The sequence below is a fragment of the Bison bison genome, unplaced genomic scaffold (assembly GCF_000754665.1).
Source record: "Bison bison bison isolate TAMUID 2011002044 unplaced genomic scaffold, Bison_UMD1.0 scf7180017864482, whole genome shotgun sequence".
Taxonomy (NCBI): Eukaryota; Metazoa; Chordata; class Mammalia; order Artiodactyla; family Bovidae; genus Bison; species Bison bison.
In genome coordinates this window covers 5,737,886-5,762,776 of record NW_011495042.1, presented here as the reverse complement: position 1 = coordinate 5,762,776, position 24,891 = coordinate 5,737,886, and the positions used below count along the sequence as shown (strand labels likewise).

Genomic DNA, 24,891 nt, shown 5'->3' with positions numbered 1-24,891 from the left:
TACGCTCTTTGTTCTGTTTTATTGCTCTATTAGTCTATTTTTATGCCATTGCCACACTGTTCCCATTACCATTGCTTTCTAATAGGGGCTTCCCAGGTGGCAGAGAACCGGCCTGCCAATGCAGGAGACACAAGAGACAAGTAAGTTTTGAAACCAGGAAGTTCAGTCCTCCAACTTCGTTCTCTTTCAAGATTGTTTTGGCTATTCTGGTTCCCTTGCATTTTCATGAATTTTAGGATGAATTTATCAATTTACGCAGTACATGCAGCTAGAATTCGAATAGCAACTATATTGAATCTATTGATCAATTTGGGTAGTATTGACATTTTACCAGTATTAAGTCTTCTGATCCATGAACACAGATGTCTTTATGTTTATTTACATCTTAATGTCTTTCAGCAGTGTTTTGTAGTTTTCAGTATACAAATGCTGTAGTTTGTTTGTTAAACTTATTTCTAGGTATTTTCTTGTGTTTGATGTTATGGTTAGTGGGATTGTTTCTTTAATTTTCTGAGTGCTCTTTGCTAACGTATAGAAAAATAACTGATTTTCATATGTTGATTTTGTATTCTGCGACCTTGAAACTCATTTATTAGACCTAGTAGTTTTTCTGTGGAGTCTTCTGGATTTTCTGTATAAAGGATCATATTATCTGCTAATAGGGATCGTTTTCCCTCTTTCCAGATCTTGCTGCTTTTATTTCTTTTTCTTTTCTAACTGCCTTGTCTAGAAGTTGCAGTATGATGTCAAGTGGACATGGGAAAGTAGACTTCCTTGTCTTGTTCCTGATCATTGGGAGAAGGGTTTTAGTCTTATATCATTAAGCATTATGTTAGCTATATTTTATAAAGACTTGTTAACAGGTTGACATATCAGTACTTCTTAGTTTGTTGAATAGGGTGTTGTTTTTTTTTTTTGTAATCATGAAAGAGTATTGAATTTTGTCAAATGCTTTTTCTGTCCATTGAGATGATCATTTGACTTTTGTCCCCTTCTAAGGTATATTTTATTGTTTGATTCATATGTTGAAGCAACCTTGCATTCCTGGGATAAATCCCACTTAGTCATAGTGTATGGTTCTTTATATGGTTCTGGATTCATTTTGTTTGGATTTTGTTTCAGATGATTGCATCTTTATTCATAAGGAATATTGATCTGGGTCTGTAGTTCTCTTGTGATCATCTGTCTGGTTTTGGTATTAGGTATTATTGGCCTCATAGAATGAATCAAGAAGTATTTTCTTCTTCCTCCTCCTCCTATTCTTCTTTTTTTTTAAGTTTGAAAAATATTGGTTCATAACATACTTTTATTCAAAGAAAAATAATACCTGATCACTTCAGGTGTCCAAGTGACTGTTCTGAACCTTGAACCTTTACTTTGATGGGTACTGACCTTGTGTTACTGATGAACTTTTTCAAGTTTCACCCCGTGGGGTGGGAGGTTGCCAGGCTCTTTGACAAGTACTAATAATGGTAGTTTACAGTGTAATTCTGGTTCTGTTTGCCATCCTCAGCAGTACTGTGAGAGCGTTTCTTCTGAAAACTGTCATCTCACAGGAGTGCTTTATAGCTGGCTTTGTAGACAGTGGGGGAAAAAAGTTCAAAGATGATTTCTAAGAAGTTATTTTGGTAGCTTTATATTTAATTGATGCTGCACAGAGCAGACCTGAAAATTCCTTTCATTTTTTCTTGCATTTTCAACATTAGAAACAGCTGTTTGAGCTGGTTTTCAGGATCCTTCTGGAGAAGCGTCTCGTTGATGCTTTGTCATCCTGAACTACACATTTTGTCACTCGGAGCCACAGTGAAACCAAGGGGCGCGGTCCTCAGACGCCCACTGGGAACTTTTCTGAGCCCCCTTGTGATCCAGCCCGCTTCTCGCCCACAGGTACCACGTACACAGACTTCTCGGCCGGAATCTCCAGGGATGACCAGCCCCTCCCCGCGCATCCAGATAATCTCCACTGATTCTGCGGTAGCCTCACCTCAGCGCATTCAGGTACCTCCCCAGTCCCCTGGGGTCCAGCCACCCACCCTCCCTGAATCCGTTCCAAAAACAGAGCTGCCTGAGGGTCTCAGGAAGGAGCTGTGCTTCTTAGGCATCCAGTATAGTGCAGTCTCATTTATGTTTTAAAATGTAAAAGAAGAAAGAGTTTACATTTGCTAAACTAACTTACTTTTAATCTAAAAGTCTGAAGTGTCACTTCAAACTATTGGAATGAAGTACCGTTTTATAACTTTTGAACTTCAGAACTGAGAGGCAGCATGTCCTAGTAAACTAGAAGTTAAGAGCGTGGACCCCGCTTGAAGTCAGATCCCAGTGCTCCACTTTATCGCTTTCCTAACATCTCAGTTTTTTCATTTAGAAAATGTGCATAATAGTACTGCTTACCTCATAAGGTTATTAGGAAAAATCAGTGGATATTGCTTGTAAGATGCTTAAAGCGGCGCTTGGCACATGATAATGTTCAGTGTGTCCTCGTTATCTATAATAACTATTTGGCACCCCACTCCAGCAGTCTTGCCTGGAAAATCCCGTGGACGGAGGAGCCTGGAAGGCTGCAGTCCATGCGGTCTCGAAGAGTCGGACACGACTGAGCGACTTCACTTTCACTTTTCACTTTCCACTTTCATGCATTGCAGAAGGAAATGGCAACCCACTCCAGTGTTCTTGCCTGGAGAATCCCAGGGATGGGGGAGCCTGGTGGGCTGCCATCTATGGGGTCGCAGAGAGTCGGACACGACTGAAGCGACTTAGCAGTAGTAGTATCGTTCCTGTTAACTATTTCATATTCACTTATGGGAAGGTTAGCCTTCCCCAGGGCTCTGAGCCTGCCTCTGGCTCACTGAAGGAAGAGAAGATATGTGTATTGAAATCATGACCAGCAAGCAGGAAGAAGGGGAATGCTGATGACTCAAATTAGATTCATAGTTACCTCAGAAGGCTGAATCAGAAGACCAAACCAAAGCACGTGAGCAGAAATGAATGGCAGAAAAAGCACTAAATATGTAACAGAAGTCTGAGAAAATACCAGGCAGCCAGGTATTCAAGTGAATTAGTTAAGGATCGCTTTCATTTTCAGTTTGCTTACTTTAAGCTAAGTAAAAGTGAGCAGTAAGCTGTAATAAGAAGATGGTTTCTGTAGTGTTTCCCCATTCTTAAAAGTGATTTTATGGATTGTTAAAAACTAAGCATAACAGAGTTGTATTAAGGAAAGTGAAATGAGTTGTTAAAAATTATATTTCCATCATGCCTATTTTACATAAGTTAATCATAAAACGGAAGTTCATATACTTGTAATTTTTTTCACTTCACACCAAGTAGGACACACATATCTGAGTGTTTGGAAATTCAGAAGTTATTGGTCCAATGAGGTTTTACTATTCTTCAGAATTAGAAACTTTATGTAGCTAAGTTATTTTTTCTTTCACTTTGTTCTTATTTGCTGATTGTGACTTGAAAATGAGTCCTTTATAGTTTAATGTAGTAGGTATTAGGATCCTGCCTACATAACTCTCCCAGGTTTGGAAAAGGGACTAACTTTGTATGTTTAACTATGGCTGTTACATTGTGGTTTCACAGCCATCCAAGGGCAGGTGAGAGCATAGAACACTCCCCCAGAAGACTCCAGCTAGTCTTGGAGCTAGTGTATATTTCGAGAGAGAGTGTACAGCCCCCTGTATTGGTGTAAGAAGAATCCTTGTTTTCTTAGGGGCTGTGCGGGCATCCCAGTTCATCCAGAGGGGTATTCCCATGCCCTGGCGCTTGGTCCGTGGTTCCACCACTGTCCTGGCTAGAATGCAGGTTCTTGAGCCACAAGTCTTGTAGAATGGATCTGTGGTGTTGTGCTTTCAGTTTCTCTAGGGAAAATAACCCCTTAACATGAGTTTTATGTGTAGTAAGTATAGCTGAAAATCTTTTCATTGTGAACTGTCAATAAAATTGAATATACTTTGCTTGAACTGAAGTGTATTTGAAAGTTTGGTATTTTAAAGAAGAGTTATGGTCATAACCAACGTAAGTTGGTTTCTAGTTCTTGATGTTGGCGCCGATGTCGTCTATGAAGTTTTCCTTTCTAGCCCTGACTTAAGCGTTGGATCTCCAACCCATTGTGGGAAAAGAGTTCATTTCCTGATGTTTTAGTGAGTAATCAGTGCTCTGACCTAGATAGTAGCTCTGTGATAAGTTTGTGAGGGAAGATTATTCAGTAAGGATGGCAAGCTGTGCAACATTTAGAAACTTTTGGCTCTGAATGGAACGGACTTTAGGAGTAAATCCTGTGTCTCCTCAGTTGTGTGACCCGGGGAAGCTTCTCTAACATCCGTAACTGTCAAGTGGCGATAGTGACAGTGCCTGTTTGATGGCGCTGTAAACAGGCTAAGAGGTAGTGCCCGTAGCCTATAGGGAGTAGACGGCAATAGGGTTAGCATCTGTGTTACAGTTTTTTAATGTTGTATTTCCATACAAGTTCAGACGTAAGGAAAATAATACATAGGAATCTTGTATTCCCTTTATACAGATTCACCAGTTTTTGCTGTAACATTCTGAATGTATGTATGATGTATGTTTTTCTGAATCATTTGAGAATAAAAATAGAGACATCACGCTGCTTTGCCCTGGATACTTCTGTTGCATTTGCTATGGAGAATGACATTCTCCTATGTATTTACACTACAGTGATCAAAATCAGGCAATTTAATATTGAAACAAGCCATTATCTAATCCATAGTCCAAATTCTAAAATTCATCAGTTTTCTCAACCAAGTCCTCTATAGTTGTTTTTTCCCCCATCCTAGGATTTCTTTTTACTGTTTTTAATAATGACAGCAAAAATCAAGGTGCCAGTCAGCACACGACCAGCAGCACATCCAGTCGTGCAGACCAGCAGAGGGCTGCCCCGCCGGTGGGTCTGTGTCACTGCTACATGTCAGCCCACTGGTTGCAGAAGGGCTTTGCGACCACGTGGGGAAGAGCGACGCTCCCGGTGTGGGGAGAGGCGGACTTGTGACTGGGTGGAGAGCTGTGGTGTTTTGGGGATGCAGAAGTCCCGTGCAGAAAGTGTTGGGGGAAGAGGGTGGCGGCAAGAGGAAAACAGCGGCTTGTCTGAGAAGGAGGCCTCACTGGAGCAGTCCAGTCACAAAACCTAGCTTCTCGGGAAATTTCATGAGTTTCCATCATATGCAGTCTTTCTAGGCCAGTGGTTTTCAAGCTCTGTTCTTTATTACTTCCAAGATTATGCGCATATTACGTTCAAATGTCATTTTTTAATCCAGCTTTTAAAGTGATCTGTTGTTGTTCAGTCACGTCTGACTCTGCACACCAGGCTTCCCTGCCCTTCCCTATCTTCTAGAGATTGCTCAGTTTCCTGTGCATCGAGTCAGTGATGCTGGAGATTAAAAGAGAAACACTTGGCACAGTACTCACCAAAGTTGACGTGCTGGGGGTCACTACGCTCACTGGACGCCGCCTTCCTTCTCTCTGGGGCGGATCTTGGCTTAAAGCTTCTTTTCCACCTGTGGATTTTAAGGTGTCCCTGAGCTATTCCTCCACACTCTCCATTTCACATTTATGTTTTCAGTAGAGCATAATTGTACTTATTGTTTGACTGAAGGAAATGTTTAAATTTAAGCTTATGAAATACATTTATATGATATGGTGCTTTTTTATCTCCTCTATTTTTTGGATGTTTCACCTGTTACTAGAAAAGACTTCTCTTGTTTTTTAGAAGTTTGGAATCTGCATTACATTCCCCAGGGGAGTGCATCCCGGGCTCCTGCAGCTTCCTTCCCTCGGTCTCTTCCATCAGCTCTGTATTCCTGCGCGTCGTTCTTGAGCTGCCGGTGCCTGCTGTCTGTCCTTTCTCCATCCGCAGCCTCTGGTGCTTCCTCTCTTGCTCTGCTGACTCTGGTGGCTCCTCTCAGGTTCTCATAGGAGTTGTTTGTATGTGTTGAATGGATAATAGATACACACCGTAACTGAGTCATACCAGAGAAAGTAGAAGACGAGTCTCCCTCTCCACGTCTCTCCCAAGAATGGCCACTGTTGCCATATTGCTTAGTTTTTCAGAGTTGGCCTGCACCGACACCCGTGAGTGCACATGTGAGCAGCACAGCATAGTTCACACGCCTGCCACGCTCTGTCCGCACTGCTCTGCGCTTTACTCTTGGAGTAAAGTGGTACAAATAGAGCCTCCTCTTTTTATTAAGTAGGGTTTTGAGATTTCATTTTATGAATGTTGTGATAAATAACCTTTCACCTGAGAGTATTTCTGTAGGATCAATTATTCAAAACCGGGTCGCTGGTAGTGAGAGTGTGTCGTGTAATTTTGACAGTTGTTGCCAAACTGCCTTCCAAAGAGGTTCTGCCAGTTTACTCCAGCCAGCCTGGTGTGAGAGCGCCTGTTTCCTTACATACTCAGTGAAATATTTTGAGAGGGAGTGTGTGTGTGTGTGCGTGTGTGGTGTGGTGTGTGTGTGTGTGTGTGTGTGTTTTATGGCCCAGAATGTGGTGTGTGTGTGTGTGTTGTATGGCCCAGAAGTGGTCTGTCTGAGTGAATGTTTCATGCAGGCGTCAGAAGAATGTATGTTCTGCTGTTGCTAGCTGGAGTAGTTTATGAATGTCAGTTACATCAGGGTGATTGATAGTGCTGCTCAGGTCAGCTGTATCCTGATTGATCTCCTGCCTGCATATCTGACAGAGAAGCGACACCTCCAGATGGCCGGTTGACCGCTTCGTCTCTTTCTGGCAGTTGTACCCGTTTTGCCTCGTGTGCTCTGCTGCTCTGTTGCTAGGCGAGTGCACATTAAGAGGATTGTTACGTCTTTGCGGGAGATTGAGCCATTTTATCATATGAAGCCCCTCTCTATGCCTAAAATTTTCCTTGTTCTGAAGTCTGCTTTGTCTTCACATTGAAGTAGTTACTCTAGCTGTCTTTTGACTTTTCACTTTTCACCTGTCTGCGTTTAGGGTTTTCTGTAACAATGTATAGTCGAGTCTTTTTTTTTTTATCCAGATGACAGTCTCTTTTGGATGGTGTATACAGAACACCCACGTTTAAAACAGATTGTCAATATATTTGAACTAATATTACCGTGTATGTAACTGTTTCTGGTATGATGCCAGGCTTCTTTTTCTGCCTTTTCTAGTTTTGATTGAGCAACTTATCTGATCCACTTTTATCTCTTTTCTTAGTGTATCACATGTACCTCTTCACAAGTGTTTTTAGTTGTTGCCCTAAAGTTTACAATTCACATTTTAAACTAATCTAAATTTATCGTCAACTGACAGCACCCTGTTTCACCTATAATGGGAACCTTTTCACAGTATTGCCAACCCCTGCCTCCCATCTTTTGTAATATTGCTGTAATTCATTTCACTTACCCACATGCTGTAGTCACCCAGTACATTGTTACTTAATTTTAACAGTTTTTTTTTTTTTTTAAGATCAATTAAGAATAAGAAAAAGAAGATTTAGTTTTGCCTTCATTAATTCCTTCTTTGGTGTTCTCCCATTCTTTATGTAAATGCAAGTTCCTGATCTGTTCCATTTACCTTCTGCCTGAAAAAAACCTTGGGACATTACTTACAAGGCATATCTGCTGGTGATGAATTTGTAGTTTTTGTCTGAGAAAAGCGGCTTCCCTGGTGGCTCAGAGGTTAAAGCGTCTGCCTGCAATGCGGGAGACCTGGGTTCGATCCCTAGGTTGGGAAGATCCCCTGGAGAAGGAAATGGCCACCCACTCCAGTATTCTTGCCTGAAGAATCCCATGGACAGAGGAGCCTGGTGGGCTACAGTTCACGGGGTCGAAAAGAGTCGGCTACGACTGAGCAACTTCACTTTTTTGGTCTGAGAAAGTCTTTATTTCACTTTGACTTTCTTGATGTTGGGTTGTCTTTTTTTTTTTATGATTTTCTGTGAAATACATGACATAAAAATAAGCATTTTAAAGTAACGAGTTCAGTGGCATTGAACATATTCATAATATGGTGCAGCCACCTCCTCTGACAAGTTTCAAAACATTTCTTTCACTCCTTCACTCCCCTTACCCACTGTGCAGCTTTCCCTGTGCCTCCTCCACCTGGTCCCTAGTGGTTATCTGAACTCCATCTCTGTGGATTTATCAGTTCTGGATATTTACTATAAATGGAGTCACACAGTATGTGACCTTTTTTGTGTCTGGCTTCTTTTGTGTCTTACATAATGTTTACCCACACTTATGGCATGTATGTTATTCTTTCTTAGGGCTACATAACTCTCCACCGTGTGCCATAATTGATTTATCCGTTCACTGATGGAGCCGCCTTCACTGTTGAAGGATATGTTTGTCAAATGTAGAATTCTGGTTTGGTGGTTCATTTCAACAGCATTTGGACTATTTTGCTCTATCATCTTCTGTCTTGCATGGTTTCTAAAGACAAATCTGCTCTAAAATTTTTTTTTTCTTTATTGGTGAGGTGGACTTTTCTCCCAAAGGGAGAGTGGGAGAGAAATCTTTTCCCATGTTTTTGACAGGGAGAGTTAACTTTTTATCTTTTTTGGTCTTATAAATAGGATATACTTAAATGTAGTTTTTGAGTTCTTACTGTGCTTGATGTTCTCTAAGCTTCATGGATCTGTGGTTTGGTATTTTGTCATTAACTACGGGAAGTTCTCACCTATTACTACTTTGAATACTACTTCTTCTGGTATTCTAGTTATGTATCTGTTCTCTCCTGCAGCTGTCCCGTGGTTCTTGGGTCCTGTGCTCTGGGTTTTGTGTGTCGCGTGTGTATTCTGCGTTGGTTTCTTCGTGCTTTCCCCTTCACGTTTCAGTGGAGGGCTCCTTCAGGCCTGTCTTCAAGCTCACCAGTGGTTTCCTTGGTTGTGCCCAGGCATACTTCATTTCTGCTGCAGTGTGTTTGATTTCTAGCATGCTATGTTTTCTGAGAATTTTCATATCTCTGTAGATTTATCATTTCTTCTTACATGTTGTCTATTTTTTTTTTTCCTTCAGAGATCCTTAGATACTGATCATGAGTTATTTTAAATTCCTTATCTGAAAGTTCTAACATTTGTGTCACATCTGAGTCTGGGTCTGATGCTTGTTTTGTCTTCCCAGATTGTATTTTTCTTATGTTTTGAAATTCTGTGTATTTTTTTTTTTTTTTTTGCTAAATGTCAGACAATGTTGGCTGTGTTAGACAGCGGGAACGGAAGTGCATCAGCCTCTGTATGAGGCGTTGTTGTTCTGGCTGGGGTTGCGCTCTGTGTAATGTTTGCTGTGGCTGTAAGTGGCTGAAACTTCAGATTCCTCTAGATGCCTTTGTTTCTGTCCTCTTGACTTTGAGCTGCCCTAGATATTCCTCCTCAGAGAGTTTGTATCTTGAAGCTCAGCCGTAATCCGCTGTTACCATTCTGTAGCCTAGTTGGTAAGGTGTAAGGGAAGGGTGGTTGCTGTTCAGTCGCTCAGTCGTGTTCAACTCTCTGCGACTCCATGGACTGCAGCACGCCAGGCCTCCCTGTCCATCACCAATTCCTGGAGCTTGCTCAAACTCATGTCCATTGAGTCGTGATGCTATCCAAGCATCTCATCCTCTGTCATCTCCTTCTCCTCCCACCTTCGATCTTTCCCAGCATCAGGGTCTTTTCTAATGAATTGGCTCTTCGAATCTGGTGGCCAAAGTATCGGAGCTTCAGCTTCAGCATCAGTCCTTCCAGTGAATTATTCAGAGTTGATTTCCTTTAGGATGGACTGGTTGGGTCTCCTTGCAGTCCAAGGGACTCTGAAGAGTCTCCTCCAATGCCATAATTCAAAAGCATCAGTTTAGCTTGGTCAGTAAAGAACCTGCCTGCAAGGCAGGAGTCTTGGTTTCTATTCCTGGGTTGAGAAGATCCCCTGGAGAAGGAAATGGCAGCCCACTCCAGTATTCTTCCCTGGAGAATCCCGTGGACAGAGGCACTTGGCAGGCTGCAGTCCATGGGGTCACAAGAGTCGGACGTGACTTAGCGACTGAACCGCCTTCCTTACGGTCCAGCTCTCACATCCATACCCGACCACTGGAAAAACCATAGATTTGACTAGACGGACCTTTGTTGGCAAAGTAATGTCTCTGCTTTTTAATACACTGCCCAGGTCTGTAATCTTATGACGAAATCTCAGTATTTTCGTGGTCCTCTGTCCTTGGGCTATGACCTTCACAAGTATTTATTTATTTCCCCTGCCCCCACTTAGATGAGAAAGGCAGGGTAGAGGGACCTGGAGTTGAAGAAATGGCCTTTCCGCAGTGGGATAAGACAAGTCTCTGGTAAAGTCTTCTCTCCTGGGGAACAGACCTTGGTTACGTTGAGTTTTTTGTTTTGTTTTGTTGTTACCAAGAATACTCTTCCCTCTTCCCCTGCCAGAGTCACGAGAGGATCATTCTCATTTCTTTACCAGGAGACCCAGGTGGGTTCCTGGAGCTGAAACTCGTGAGCATGCGGGACCCTCTGTGACTTTACCCCCCGGAGTCTCTCACCCCCGTGCTAGTGTACACGAGGTCTCCAGCCTCACTGTGATCACCACTTGGGTTTCCTGCCCGCTTGGCTTCTGACCCACGTAAGCAGACCTTAGACTTGACGCATCCACTTCTCTCCAGATCTCAGTATGCCTCACGGTCAGCTCTCTGATGGGCCCTCAAGGAAAGTCCTTGGTTTTCAGTTTTTTTTAAGGACGGAATGATGACTTCCCAGCCCTTTATGTGTGGAAGTTGCAACTGGAAGTGTACTTTGAGCGTGACTCACCTGTCTGTAGTTGGTTGGACATCCTCACCTGGGCATCTCACACTTGGCAGGCCAGAAGCAGACTCTCAGTGCCTGCCGCCTCTCGCCCGTCCACCGCCTGCTCAGGCTGGAGACCGGAGGGCCGTTTCTGGCGCCACCTCCGCGCTGGCGCCCCCCCGCCTGCACCCGCCTCCGCGCTCAGCTCTCCCCAGGGCCGCCCCAACTGCCCCCCAGCTGCCAGTTTCCAGCCAACATCTAAGAAGGTCTTTGTTTCCCATCATTCCCTCACTTAAAACTTTGAGTGTATTTAGAAAACACATTTTATCTTATTTAAGAAAGAAAACTTTGTCAGGTATTTTACCCACCTGAACTTGTAGGAATTGAGGCGTTCGTGGGGCCAAATGGAGAATGGGCCAATGTTTTATCATTGTCGCCTGTGAGCAACACTAATTATTCATATGAGTTATTTATTTAAAAAATCATTTACTTTTTTGTGTAGTTCAAAAAATGTTTAAACATTTTTTACCGTTTTCATTTTAAGTTTCGTTATCTTTGCTGCTGTTCTTTGTTGTGCTCTAACGTGTGCTGGCCTGTAGCGATGACAGAGTTTGCATGTATTACATAAAGACCTGTGTGTCTGTCTGGGATGCATGTGTGAATGTCTGTGTATATAGAATAGTATAGGGCAGGTCTCCAATAGCACAAGGAACCGGAAGACCTGCTTCTGGGGAACAGCCCCTGAGTGGCTCTCACTGTGCTTAGAGGCCCACACTCCCCACAGGGCCAGCCCCCTCCCCTCTAGATCCTTGGGCCTGACATCAGTTCCCAGAGCCCCTTCCTCTCAGGACGTCCCTCATCGGAACATGTCCTGTTGCTTAGATCACACTTTCCCCTAGACCTGTACCTGCCACCATTCTCCTTATCCTTGAATCTTCTTTAAAACGTCACCTCATCACAGAGGCATTTCCTCATCTCTCTTTCTAAAGTGCCTGCATTTTTCTCTTACCCCAGCCTGATCTTTCCCCTCAAAGCATGTATCATACACTTAAATTATTTCCTGGTTGGTCTGTTTACTTGTTTTTTTGCCAGTCTTTCTCATTAAACTAAAAGCTTGGTGAAAGCAGGCACCATCTCCATAATGCCTGTCTCTAGCCTAGTGCCAGCAAAGGTCCGTCTAGTCAAGGCTGTGGTTTTTCCAGGAGTCATGTATGGATGTGAGAGTTGGACCATAAAGAAAGCTGAGTGCTGAAGAATTGATGCTTTTGAATTGTGCTGTTGGAGAACACTCTTGAGAGAGTCCCTTGGACAGCAACGAGATCCAACCAGTCCATTCTAAAGGAAATCAGCTCTAAATATTCATTGGAAGACTGATGCTGATGCTGAAATTCCAATACTTTGGCCACCTGATGCGAAGAACTGACTCATTGGAAAAGACCCTGATGCTGGGAAAGATTGAAGGCGGGAGGAGAAGGGGGCGACAGAGGATGAGATGGTTGGATGGCTCGATGGACGTGGGTTTGAGCAAGCTCCGGGAGATGGTGGTGGACAGGGAGGCCTGGCGTGCTACAGTCCATGGGGTCACAAAGAGACACACCCGAGCGACTGAACTGAAGTGAGCCTAGGGCCTGACACGCGTGAGTGAGCCGCAAAAGAAAGTCCTGATTTACTCAGTGGGGGAGAATTGATGAAATGGCTGAGACAAGGCTTCCCAAGTGAGGGGGAGAAGTGAGAGAACTGAGAGAAGGGAAGTACTTTCATCTCGGTCCTGTTATGTTCCAGGCTGTGTGCCAAGCACTTTGACGTGTGTTGTTTCACTTCCCTGGAGATCCTTTTTATAGAGCTGTAAGCAGGCTCAGAAAGCGCGAGGGCTGCTCCACGCTGACGCGGCTGGAAGGCAGTGGGCAGGCATTCCAGTCGTGGCTGCAGCTCCAAGCGCCATCTCAGAATCACAGACTCAGGTGTTCCCAGGCCCAAGCAGCAGTGGAGGAGGAGGCGGGGCAGGGGTTGGGGAAACCAGCTAAAGGGGCAGCCACACCCACCCCGCTGGCACCGGGGGGGACGTGGGCCCAGGATGGCCAGAGCTGCTCGTTTGTTAAAAAGAACTCTGTGTGTGTGCGTGCGCATGGGTGGTCATTTGTGTCTGACTCTTTGTGACCCCGTGGACTGTATAGCCCGCCAGGCTCCTCTGTCCACAGGATTCTCCAGGCAAGAATACTGGAGTGGGTTGCCATTTCCTCCTGCAGGGGGTCTTCCCAATCCAGGGGTTGAGCCCCCAGCTCCTGCATTGCAGGTGGATTCTTTACCCCAAGCCATCAGGGAAGCCTGAAGAGCAGTAAACAGGACTTCTGTGGGAAATACCCCACTTTTAAATGTTGTCAATTGGAGTTTAGTTTTTTTTTTGTTTTTTTTTTTTAATGTAAAAGTTGGAGAATTGAAACGGAAGTTAGGTCATGACTGGCTTTTTGCCTTCAAGCCGTCCCTTTGCAAGCTCTTTTTTCCAGTAGAAACGATGGGCCCAGCCTGGCTGGAACAGAGAGGGTGAATAGACGAGAATGGCAGCATGTGAGGCCATCGCTAAGGGCCTTTTGGATTAGAACCGGGGGCCTTGGGCTGGTAGAGCGCAGTCGGCACTGCTCTGACAGGGCTGCACATCCCCAGCAGTGCCCACCCTGTGCAGAGTGAGCGGCGAAAGCCACACAGGGCTAGCGGGGAGAGATGGCGTTATGGCTCGATGCTCAGGAGCTGTTGCTGACACTAAAAACGGGCATGGGTTCAGTGTAAACTGCCATGCTACGTGTGTCCACAGGAGTGCACGCAACCCAGTGCACGCGGCCTTCACTTGAAGGAGACTGGAGCTCGCTTGTAGAGGGTGCAGGGACCACGTCCCGGGGGCCCCTGTGCCGGCTTCTCCCGCACCACTCGCTTCACCGGAGGCCTTCTTTGTGTTCACCTGGTGTTTCTCACTGAAAAGAGTGTTACAGACACGCTCACGATTCACATTAGACACACGTTCTTCTCTAGTGTATCAGTGCATGGACTGTACAGCCCTTGGAATTCTCCAGGCCAGAACACTGAAGTGGGTGGCCTTTCCCTTCTCCAGGGGATCTTCCCAACCAGGGGTAAGAACCCAGGTCTCCCACACTGCAGGCGATTCTCCACCAGCTGAGCCAGCAGGGAAGCAGTGTATCAGTCACGTCAGAACAAAAGCGCTTTTCAGAACCAGCATTAAAGCCGCACTGATAGGAAGCAGGCTGCGGAAGGCCTTAGCCTTAAGAGTCAGAACAGTGTCCCTTCTTCAGTGCTCCCCCACCGCTCCCTGCCTCGCCCGCAGTTTGTTAGCGTTTGCAGGTTGGGAGTCTGCACATTTGTTCCAAGTAAAGAAATTAAAGCTTGCGTCTTGTGTGTGTTTCCTGGGGCTGCCGCAACAGATTACCACAAACTGAGCTGCTTAAAACAACAGAAGTGTGTTCCTCTTCTGGGGGCCAGAAACCCGGAATCCTGGTGTCGGCAGGGCCGGGCTCTGTCTTACGGTTCCAGGGGAGCATCTCTGCTTGCAGCCGAGTCACTGCCGCCTCTGCCTTTGTTGTCACGTGGGCGCCTTTTAAAGGGCAGCACAGTGCGCTGCCACTCGAGCCAACGACATCCGCAGGGGCTGCCCCAAGTTAGGTCAGCTGTGTGAGTCCTGGGGGCCAGGGCTGAGACTTCGTTCTGAGGGGACATGATTCTCCCTGGCACACCTTTCTCCTCTGAGGAGATTTAATCTTTGGATACGTCCCCTCAGTTTGCTGTCTCCTCAGTCTCATTACGGAGTCTGCCTGCCCATGTGTGTTAGCAAGGTCTCCCCACCTCATGGTCACTGTGAGGTTCCAGAACACTTCAGGAAGAAAGTGAGAGCTGACAGGTGTGAAGAGGAGGTCAGACCTCTGACTCCCAGATCTCCAGGCTAGGGGAGGGCCTTTCGAAGGCCATTTAGCTCCCCTCCTCACGAAGTAGGCAGGAGGCCCTCCCTTGGCCGCCGGGACATGTTTTCTCACCCGGTCCAGTTCTCTGTCTCCAGTTGGACTGCTCAAGGGGCCCGGCACACCGCAGCTGGTAACGGCGAAAGGTCCTTCCTGTCCTTCCCGCTGAGGGCCCTGCTTCTAGCGTGGTGGGCCTTTGGCCCCTCGGCGGGAGTGACAGTGTGCAGGGCCTCTGGCCCGCGCTGTAGCAGCTCTGCATGGCCCCCTCTCTTGCCTCAGCGTCACTCCCTCAGAGCAGTCTCTCCTCCTCAGGCTGCCCCACGCCCTGCCCGTGTCGGGCTCTCTTCGTTCCCCTGCTGTTTGGCATCCTCCGTGGCGCTGGCGCTGACTGTGCGATGGCTGCACGGCCGGTCTGTCCTCTGGCAGGTGGGCTCCCCACCGGGTTCACGTCTGCATCCTCAGTACCGGGAGCAGCGCTCATCAGCAAGCAGCTGCCCAGTGAGCACGTGTTAAGCAACTGACTTCCTTGCTTGTGTCATTTTCTTGGGCACCTACCAGCGTTGTCTTGTCTCCTGTACTGGACATTGGCAGAGCCGTTGGGTAGGACTCTGTGCGTTTGCTGGGGATGCCGTGTCCCGAGGCATTTCTGTCAGGAGGGGGCACAGGTCCGTCTGTAGATGTGCCCCAGGGCGCTGGGGTCCCCCAGAGACACCACACATCTGCCCGGCCCAGGGCCCAGCGCGAGCACCCCAGGAGTCCCGTCTGCCGGGAAGGCCTGCTGGGTCCTCGGGGAGAGAGCGGGCAGTGCTCCGGGCTGGTGCCTGGCCTGGAAGAGAGGCAGGAATGGGCTGGAACAACTTCCGTGAACATCACGAGCGGGAGGCAGAGAAGTTGCTCTTCCCACAGCAGCTGATTAGTCATGACTGGTGCACTGGGGCAGGGACGCAGGGAAGAGACCCCCTCTTGCAGGGGCCTCCTGAGCGGTGGGTGTCCCCGGAGAGCCAGGCTCAGGGCTTGTCGGAGTCGGCGCTCACTACCCCCAGGGCTGCCGTGGTCTCGTTCACGGCCTCTCTCCGGTGCCGACCCTGCGGGTGCAGCCCAAGCCAGGTGTCATGTCTGTGCTTGAGGACCTCAGAGTCAGGACGGGGGGAGGCTGGGCTGTCAGCAAGGAGCCCCCTGCGCGTCACTCCAAGGCGGGCATTTACAGGGCCTGCCCTTCAGACGCCACCCTTCTTTAAAGCAGCCTTTGTCAGCTTGGGTTCAGAAACTCAGGAGAGGTCATTCCCTGCTCATCCAGTGGTTTGGGTTCCATGCTTCCAGTGCAGGGTGCCTGGGTTCCATCCCTGGTCAGGGAACTAAGTTCCAGGCAACGTGGCCAAAAAATAAAAGTTAGAGTTGTTCACATTTCTCAGTTTGCCTGGAACAAGGAGGTACACACATCCATATGTACATGGAGCCACGCACGGATGGATGGATGGACCTCCTTAAGCACATTCTCTCTCTATATGTAAGTTAAGATACCGTCTACTGTTTATTATTGTCTCCATTTCATTCATAACAGAAGGGGCCTTTCTCGGTCCAGTTTAATTGAAACTTAGTTGATATGCAGCACTGTTCTGAGTGTAAACCACAGTAACTTAGATTGTACCATCACATTGTAAAGTGATTGCCACAGTACGTTTAGTTAATATTCACCAACTCATGCAGATACAGAGAAAAGGAAAAGGAAACACGAATGTTTATTCTCCTTGTGGTGAGAACCGTGGGGGTCTAGGCCCGGAACTGCTCTCACCCACGTGTGCGGCGGAGCAGTCACCAGCCGCGGGCCACGCCCCCAGGACGGGCCTCGCCCCTGGAGTCTGCACCTTTGCGGCGCCTTGGTGCAGTTTCCCGTCCCCTCCTTCTGCAGAGCATTGTGACTGTAAGAGTAGTAGGGATGGTATCACCCTGCAGTGACACAGCTCTGTGAGAAGTGGACTCTGAAAGGCTCCTTGTTGCCCCCTCTCCGGCCCTGGTGAGGCCGTCCTGGCCCAGCCACCCCCAGGCCGGCGCTGGCAGTTGCACGCTCTCTGTGAGAGCCCCTCCGCGTTGTGTCTTGTAGATCGTGACCGACCAGCAGACGGGGCAGAAGATCCAGATCGTCACCGCGGTGGACGCCTCCGGATCCCCCAAGCAGCAGTTCATCCTGACCAGCCCCGATGGAGCTGGAACTGGGAAGGTGATCCTGGCTTCCCCGGAGACCTCCAGTGCCAAGCAGCTCATATTCACCACCTCGGACAACCTCGTCCCCGGCAGGATCCAAGTAAGACCCGCTGACAGGTGTTTATCTCAGCGTTTCTCCTGCCACGCTTGTTCTGGACTCTCACCTCTACTCTGGAGGCCACATCCGTCCCTGAAGGTCCTTTGAGGACCTGCAGCCATGGCAGGTTGCTGCCTTGGTTCAAGTGAAAAGCAGCAAGTGAGGGGCAAGGCCCAGACGGCAGCTACTGCAGTGCTCAGGGAGGGTGGAGATAGGAGGCCGACTGAGCAGGTGGTGTGGCCCCCTGGACGACTGTCTCACCACAGCTGACCACAGCCAGGTGAGGGCCGGCTGGGTCTGATCTGACCCGGCCTGGCCAGCCCTCTGTTCTGTCCTTGGTCCTGTGGGCTTCAGCCTGTGGCCCCTCAGCTCTGGCCTCTGTTCCTGCCCTGCTTCTCCCTCTGATGGGCGAGGTGGGGTCCGTGCAGGTGCAGGGAAGGGAAGAGCAGGAGCTGGCAGAAGAGCAGGCTTACTGGGATGCGCTGAATGTCCAGGCCTGGAGGAGTAGGGCTCAGGCCGGTGTCCCGCACTGGCCAAGCACAGAGCGCGTGCAGTCCACCGTCGTGTTTAGCTCTGCTTTCTAATTAAAAAGAAGCTTGTGGTGACGTGGACTTCACCACCTCAGTCAGTTTCAAGTGTCCAGTTCAGTGTATTGGCGTTGTTTTGCAACCCTCCCCCCCTCTGGTCCATCCACAGAACGCCCCATCCTCCCCGACTGAAGCTCTATGGCCATTAAACACCTGTCCCCACCTCTCCCCAGCCCCTGGCCACCACTCCGCTCCTTTCTGTGGGTCTGATGACTCTAGGGAACTCACATGAGGAGACTCCTGTAATACTTGTCCTTCTGTGACTGGCTAATTTCACTGAGCCCAGTATCCTCAAGGTTCATCTGTGTGGTCACATGTCTCAGGATTCCCTCCTTTTAAAGCTGAATGATAGTCTGCTCTGTGGATGGACCACGCGTGGGTTATCATTCATCTGTTGATGGGTACTGGGGTCGCTTCAGCCTTTTGAGCACTGTGAGCAAAGCCGCTAAGCATCCATGTGTTTTGCAAGGGCATTCCGCTGTGGAGAGAATTCAGGAAGGAAAGGGTTTCTTTCCTTCTGCTCAGCTGTGTTCAGAACACCAGTGTGCATAGCTTTCAGAGCTGTGCTTCTGAGACACTGCATGATGGACTTACTCATCCTTCCCTTCCCAGCTTCCACTCTGATCACCTGAAATCCGAATTCCTCCCTGCTTGCTCAGACTCCTCGCTCGTGAGAGGATGGCTGTGATCTTTCGCATCTCTTACAAGAGGTCATTCCACGTAATGCTTTCTGTATACAGTCACTGCACTTAAATGACTGTAAGGCTTATTGGTGGTGGCGGTGGTGGTGTCCCACTCTGCGACCCCATGGACTGCAGCATGCCAGGCTTCCCTGCCCTTCGCCGTCTCCTGAAATTCGCTTAAATTCATGCCCATTGAGTCCGTGATGCTATCCAGCCATCTCATTGTCTGCTGCCCGCTGCTGCTCTTGCCTTCAGTCATTCCCAGCATCAGGGTCTTTTCCAGTGAGTCAGCTTCACATCAGGCGGCCTGAGTGTTGGACCTTCAGCAACTATCCTTCCCGTGAATATTCAGAGTTGATTGATTTCCTTTAGGATGGATTAGTTTGATCTCCTTCCTGTCAAAGGGACTCTCAAGAGTCTTCTCCAACACCACAATTTGAAAGCATCGATTGCTTGGCACTCAGCCTTCTCTATGGTCCAACTCTAATACCTGTACGTTACTACTGGAAAAACCATAGCTTTGACTGTGGAGACCTTTGTCTGCAAAGTGAGGTCTTTGCTTTTTAACACACTGTCTCGGTTCGTCATGCCTTTCCTTCCAAGGAGAAAGCGTCCTTTAATTTAGTGGTTGCAGTCACTGTCTGCAGTGATTTTTGTAGCCCAAGAAAATAAAATCTATCGCTGTTTCCACTTTTCCCCTTTCTATTTGCCATGAAATGATGGGACCTGATGTCATGATATTAGTTTTTTGAATATTGAGTTTTAAGCCAGCTTTTTCACTCTGTTCTTTCACCTTCATCACGGGGCTCTTAAGTTCCTCTTCACTTTCTGCCATTAGGGTGGTATCACCTGCATATCTGAGGTTGTTATTTCTCCTGGCAATCTTGATTCCAGCTTGTGATTTATCCAGCCCAGCCTTTCACATGATGTACTCTGCATATAAGTTAAATAAGCAGGGTGATAATATACAGGCTTGCTGTACTTCTTTCCCAATTTTGAACCGGTCAGTCATTACTTCCACTGTATAATCATAAGGGATTTGATTTAAGTCATATCTGAATGGCCTAGTGGTTTCCCCTACTTTCTTCAATTAAAGCCTGAATTTTGCAATAAGGAGTTCGTGATCTGAGCAACAGTCAGCTCCAGGTCTTGTTTTTGCTGACTGTGTAGAGCTTCTCCATCTTTGGCTGCAAAGAATTTCAGTCAGATTCTGGTATTGACCACTTGGTGAGGTCTCTGTGTAGTTATCTCTTATGTGCTGTTGGAAGAGGGTGTTTGCTGTGACCAGTGTCTTCTCTTGGAAAAACTCTGTTAGCCTTTGCCCTGTTTGATTCTATACTCCAAGGCCAACCTTGCCTGTTACTCCAGGTATCTCTTGACTTCCTTCTTTTCCATTCCAGTCCCCTATGATGAAAAGGACACCTCTTTTTGGTGTTTGTTCTAGAAGGTCTTTATGGAACAGGTCAACTTCAGCTTCTTCGGCATCAGTGGTTGGGGCATAGACTTGGATTGCTGTGATGTTGAATGGTTTGCCTTGGAAACGAACTGAGATCTTTCTGTTATTTTTGAGATTGCATCCAAGTACTGCATTTCAGACTCTTGTTGACTATGATGGCTACTCCATTTCTTCTAACAGAGTCTTGCCAACAGTAGTAGATACAATGGTAATCTGATTTAAATTCACCCATTCCCATCCATTTTAGTTGACTGATTCCTAAGATGTCAATGTTTCCTCTTGCCATCTCCTGCTTGGCCACATCCAGTTTACCTTGATTCATAGACCTAACGTTCCTTTTATAGCATCAGACTTGACTTTTACCACCAGACACATGCACGGTTGGGCGTTGTTTCCACTGTGGCCCAGCCACTTCGTTCTTTCTGGAGCTGTTAGGACTTGCCCTCCACTCTTACCCAGTAGCATGCTGGACACTTTCTGACCTGGGGCTGATCTTCCAGTGTCATATCTTTTTGCCTTTTCACACTGTTCATGTTCGTGGAGCTCGCGCAGCAAAAATCCTGGGGTGGTTTGCCATTCCCTCCTCCGGTGGACCACGTTTTGTCTCCACTATGACCCGTCTATCTTGGGTGAACCTGCGTGGCGTGGCTCATAGCTTCATTGAGTTACACAAGCCCCTTGGCCTCGGCTAGGCTGTGACCCACATTATTTCATAGCAGCTGTTGTTCACTTTTTCATGCGCCTTTTTCAGTCACATTACTCTTGTAAATGGAGAGCACGGTGGGTCGTGTAGAAAGTCTCCTACAAAGGCAGGAGAAATAGGTTTCAGAGGCTCCCTGTCCTAGTCCCTCCACTTCCAGAGCCTCACGAGAGAGCTAGTTGTTTAATCAGTAAGGCTTAATTATTTTTCTGCTAAATGTACTAGTCTGAACTTCCAAGCTGTTTCACGAGTGTAGAGAAGCAGCCAGAGACTTTGAGTATCCTCATGGTTGGAGCATCTGCACGGGACTCCCCCACGGCCCCGGGTCTCGGTGGTGGTAGCAGATTGGAGGGTGGGTCATTGAGAAGTAACATCACACCCTGGGCAGCCCACCCGACCCCCACCACTGCCGAAGGGTGTGACCCAGAGGCCTGGCCCCCATTCCCGCTGGCAGAGGAGGCTGTCAGGTGGGGTTTCCCCAGTTCTGCCCAGAGTTGTTCTTAGAAACCCAAGATTAGGAATTCAGTTGATCCTGACTTGGCTTCTTGTTCTGGTTTTTCATCATCTTCAGTTCAGTTTAGTCGCTCAGTCGTGTCCAACTCTGCGACACCATGGACTGCAGCACGCCAGGCCTCCCTGTTCATCACCAACTCCCAGAGCTTACTCAGACTCATGTCCATTGAGTCAGTGCTGCCATCCAACCATCTCATCCTCTGTCGCCCCCTTCTCCTCCTGCCTTCAATCCTTCCCAACATCAGGGTCTTTTCCAGTGAGTTAGTTCTTCACATCAGGTGGTCAGAGTATTGGAGTTTCAGCTTCAGCATCAGTCCTTCCAGTGAATATTCAGGACTGATTTTCTTTAGGATTGACTGGTTGGATCTCCTTGCAGTCCAAGGGACTCTCAAGTCTTCTCCAACATCACAGTTCAAAAGCATCTCAGTTCTTTGGTACTCAGCTTTCTTTATAGTCCAACTCTCACATCCATACATGACTACTGGAAAAACCATAGCTTTGACTAGGTAGACCTTTGTCAGCAAAGTGATGTCTCTACTTTTTAATACGCTGTCTGCTGCTGCTGCTAAATCACTTCAGTCGTGTCCGACTCTCTGCAACCCCATGGACTGCCGCCTACCAGGCTCCTCCGTCCGTGGGATTTTCCAGGCAAGAGTACTGGAGTGGGGTGCCATTGCCTTCTCCAAATATGCCGTCTAGGCTGGTCATAACTTTCCTTCCAAGGAGTAAGCGTCTTTTAATTTCATGGCTGCAGTCACCATCTGCAGTGATCTTGGAGCTCAAGAAAAGAAAGTCTATCAACTTTTTCCACTGTTTCCCCATCTATTTGCCATAAAGTGATGGGACCAGATGCCATGATCTTAGTTTTCTGAATGTTGAGCTTTAAGCCAGCTTTTTCACTCTCCTCTTTCACCTTCATCAAGAGGTTCTTTAGTTCCTCTTCACTTTCTGCCATAAGGGTAGTGTCATGTGCATATCTGAGGTTATTGATATTTCTTCTAGAAGTCTTGATTCCAGCTTGTGCTTCACCCAGCCCAGCATTTCTCATGATGTACTTACTCTGTAAGCAGGATGACAATATACAGCCTTGACATACTCCTTTCCCGAGTTGGAACCAGTCTGTTGTTACATGTCCAGTTTAAATTGTTGCTTCTTGACCTACATACAGATTTCTCAGGAGGCAGGTCCGGTGGTCTGGTATTCGCATTTCTTTAAGAATTTTCCATAGTTTGACAATATACAGCCTTGACATACTCCTTTCCCGAGTTGGAACCAGTCTGTTGTTACATGTCCAGTTTAAATTGTTGCTTCTTGACCTACATACAGATTTCTCAGGAGGCAGGTCCGGTGGTCTGGTATTCGCATTTCTTTAAGAATTTTCCATAGTTTGACAATATACAGCCTTGACATACTCCTTTCCCGAGTTGGAACCAGTCTGTTGTTACATGTCCAGTTTAAATTGTTGCTTCTTGACCTACATACAGATTTCTCAGGAGGCAGGTCCGGTGGTCTGGTATTCGCATTTCTTTAAGAATTTTCCATAGTTTGACAATATACAGCCTTGACATACTCCTTTCCCGAGTTGGAACCAGTCTGTTGTTACATGTCCAGTTTAAATTGTTGCTTCTTGACCTACATACAGATTTCTCAGGAGGCAGGTCCGGTGGTCTGGTATTCGCATTTCTTTAAGAATTTTCCATAGTTTGTTGTCATCCACACAGTCAAAGGCTTTGGCATAGTCAATACAGCATAAGTAGATGTTTTTCCGGAACTCGCTTGCTTTTTTAGTGATCCAACGGATGTTGGCAACTTGATCTCTGGTTTCTCTGCCTTTTCTAAAACCAGCTTGAACATCTGGAAGTTCATGGTTCACATGTTACTGAAGCCTGGCTTGGAGAATTTTGAGCATTACTTTACTAGCGTGTGAGATGAGTGCAATTGTGCGGTAGTTTGAGCATTCTTTGGCATTGCCTTTCTTTGGGATTGGAATGCAAACTGACCTTTTCCAGTCCTGTGGCCACTGCTGAGTTTTCCAAATTTGCTGGCATATTGAGTGCAGCACTTTCACAGCATCATCTAAAGGATTTGAAATAGCTCAACTGGAATTCCATCACCTCCACTAGCTTTGTTCGTAGTGATGCTTCCTAAGGCCCACTTGACTTCGCATTCCAGATGTCTGGCTCTAGGTGAGTGATCACACCATGGTGGTTATCTGGGTCATGAAAATCTTTTCTGTACAGCTCTTCTGTGTCTTCATCATCTTATTTCCTGTTTATTCTTAGATCGTCACGGACTCTGCTTCTGTGGAGCGTTTGCTGGGGAAGACCGAAGTCCAGCGGCCCCAGGTGGTGGAGTACTGTGTGGTGTGCGGCGACAAAGCCTCAGGTAAGCAGCGGTGGTCACGCGGGTGCACCTCAGGGGCCGGCATCACAGACCAGGTCCGGGCAGCGGGGTGGGGGGTCAGAATGTGACTGTACTTTTCTTTATTGGGATGATGATGTCCATAAGCAGATCAGGTTGTCAGATTATAGGAATCAAAAGGAAAAGTCAGGAAACTGTCTGTGATTTGTAAATCATGGTTGACTGTGATTATTTTTGTACTAGTAAGAAGGTAATCAAGACTTCCCTCATGGTCCAGTGATTAAAAACATGCTTCCACTGGGTTTGATCTCTGGTAGAGAACTAAGATCCCACATACCCTTATGGCCAAAAAAAACACGTAATCAGTCGTGAGCGTAGTCAGCATTTGCGCAGCGCTTTGCTCTTCCACAGGACGTCTGCTGCCCGTCCCGCCCCGGTCCACACTGCAGCTCGTCTCTCGCGCCCTCCCTATAACCCAGGGTGATAAACAGGAGGGAACGTGCCCTTGTGGCTGGAGTCCCAGTCGGGACCTCAGTGGTTGAGCGTGTGCTGTCGGATAAAGAGAAGGCTGCTCCAGCTGGCGGCCCAGCCCGGGGAGCGTAACACGCACAGCCCCTGTGTCTCTGGGGACACACTCCTGGGCCTCCACGGTCGGGAGGGGACGAGGGACCTCAGAAGAGGCCTGGCCCCAGCAGGAGCTGTCAACAGTAATGATGCCGGGGACACTGACTTGTGCTCTGTGGTCACTGCATTCATAGCAGCTTTGGGTACTTGGTGGTCCCGGTTTGAAAAAAAAACACAGGTGAGCTAGGCCTCTGAAGAGGAGGACGAGCCCTGGTCAGGAAGGAAGCCCCAGCCCTGCCCGCTCTGCCGCAGCGCTCTCCCTCCCCTGCCCAGCCTTTGTCCTCGTTGCCCTTGTGTTCAGGCCTCTGGGCACTGGATGTGCTCTTTTCTAGTTGCTTCGTGACAGGCCTGTCTGACCCCTGTGTCTCTGAATCCCCATCTTCTTGCTCAACAAGGAGAGACCTGTAAAGATTTGAGCAGATGAATGAAGCTTGAGTGTACCAGAGGCCACAGAATCTGCTCAGCTCCCCTTTCTGGGCTTAAAGCTCAACACAGGCTTGCAGTGCCTTTGTCTAGACATGAGAGGTCCCTCTACGGCCTCGAGAGCCCGAGGAAATCCACTGCAGGGAAAGAAGAAAGATGTGTGCAGAGTCACTTCAGCACCACTGTGCTCAGAGCCCCACAGTTGGGGCCCCCAGGTGCACAGCTGGAGAAGGGCCCCACACGTCGGGGCTCAGGGCAGTGGGCTGCGCTGCAGCTGCTTCCATGGTGACCCCGTGAACTCTGACCCTGCAGTGCAGTTGTGACCCTGGGTTACAGGAGAGCATGCTCGAGTCAGTCCCCACCGGGATTGTGACGAAAGGTAAACCGATGGGACTCTTTAGAGTTCAGAGACCCCAGAGTTAATAAGCCTAGGATAAAGATTTGTGCTTGGGACGTGTACCTCGAGGATGGAACCACCGTGAGCTGCAGGCGTGGTGGCCTTCCTGGGCCATGCGGTCACAGGCCCCACACTGCGTCCTCTGGTCACA

General features: G+C 47.7%; 1 protein-coding gene across 1 annotated transcript in view; it reads left to right on the top strand.

The window, feature by feature from the left end:
- Positions 1-1,340: 1,340 nt before the first annotated feature.
- Positions 1,341-24,891, top strand: part of NR2C2 (nuclear receptor subfamily 2, group C, member 2) — a 37,046-nt gene continuing 13,495 nt past the window's right edge. Inside the window, exons 1-3 of the mRNA XM_010862481.1 lie at positions 1,341-1,998; positions 16,799-16,999; positions 23,218-23,320. Coding sequence (XP_010860783.1) covers positions 1,648-1,998; positions 16,799-16,999; positions 23,218-23,320 — 655 coding nt within the window. The 5' untranslated portion in view covers positions 1,341-1,647. The remainder of the gene's footprint in view (positions 1,999-16,798; positions 17,000-23,217; positions 23,321-24,891) is intronic.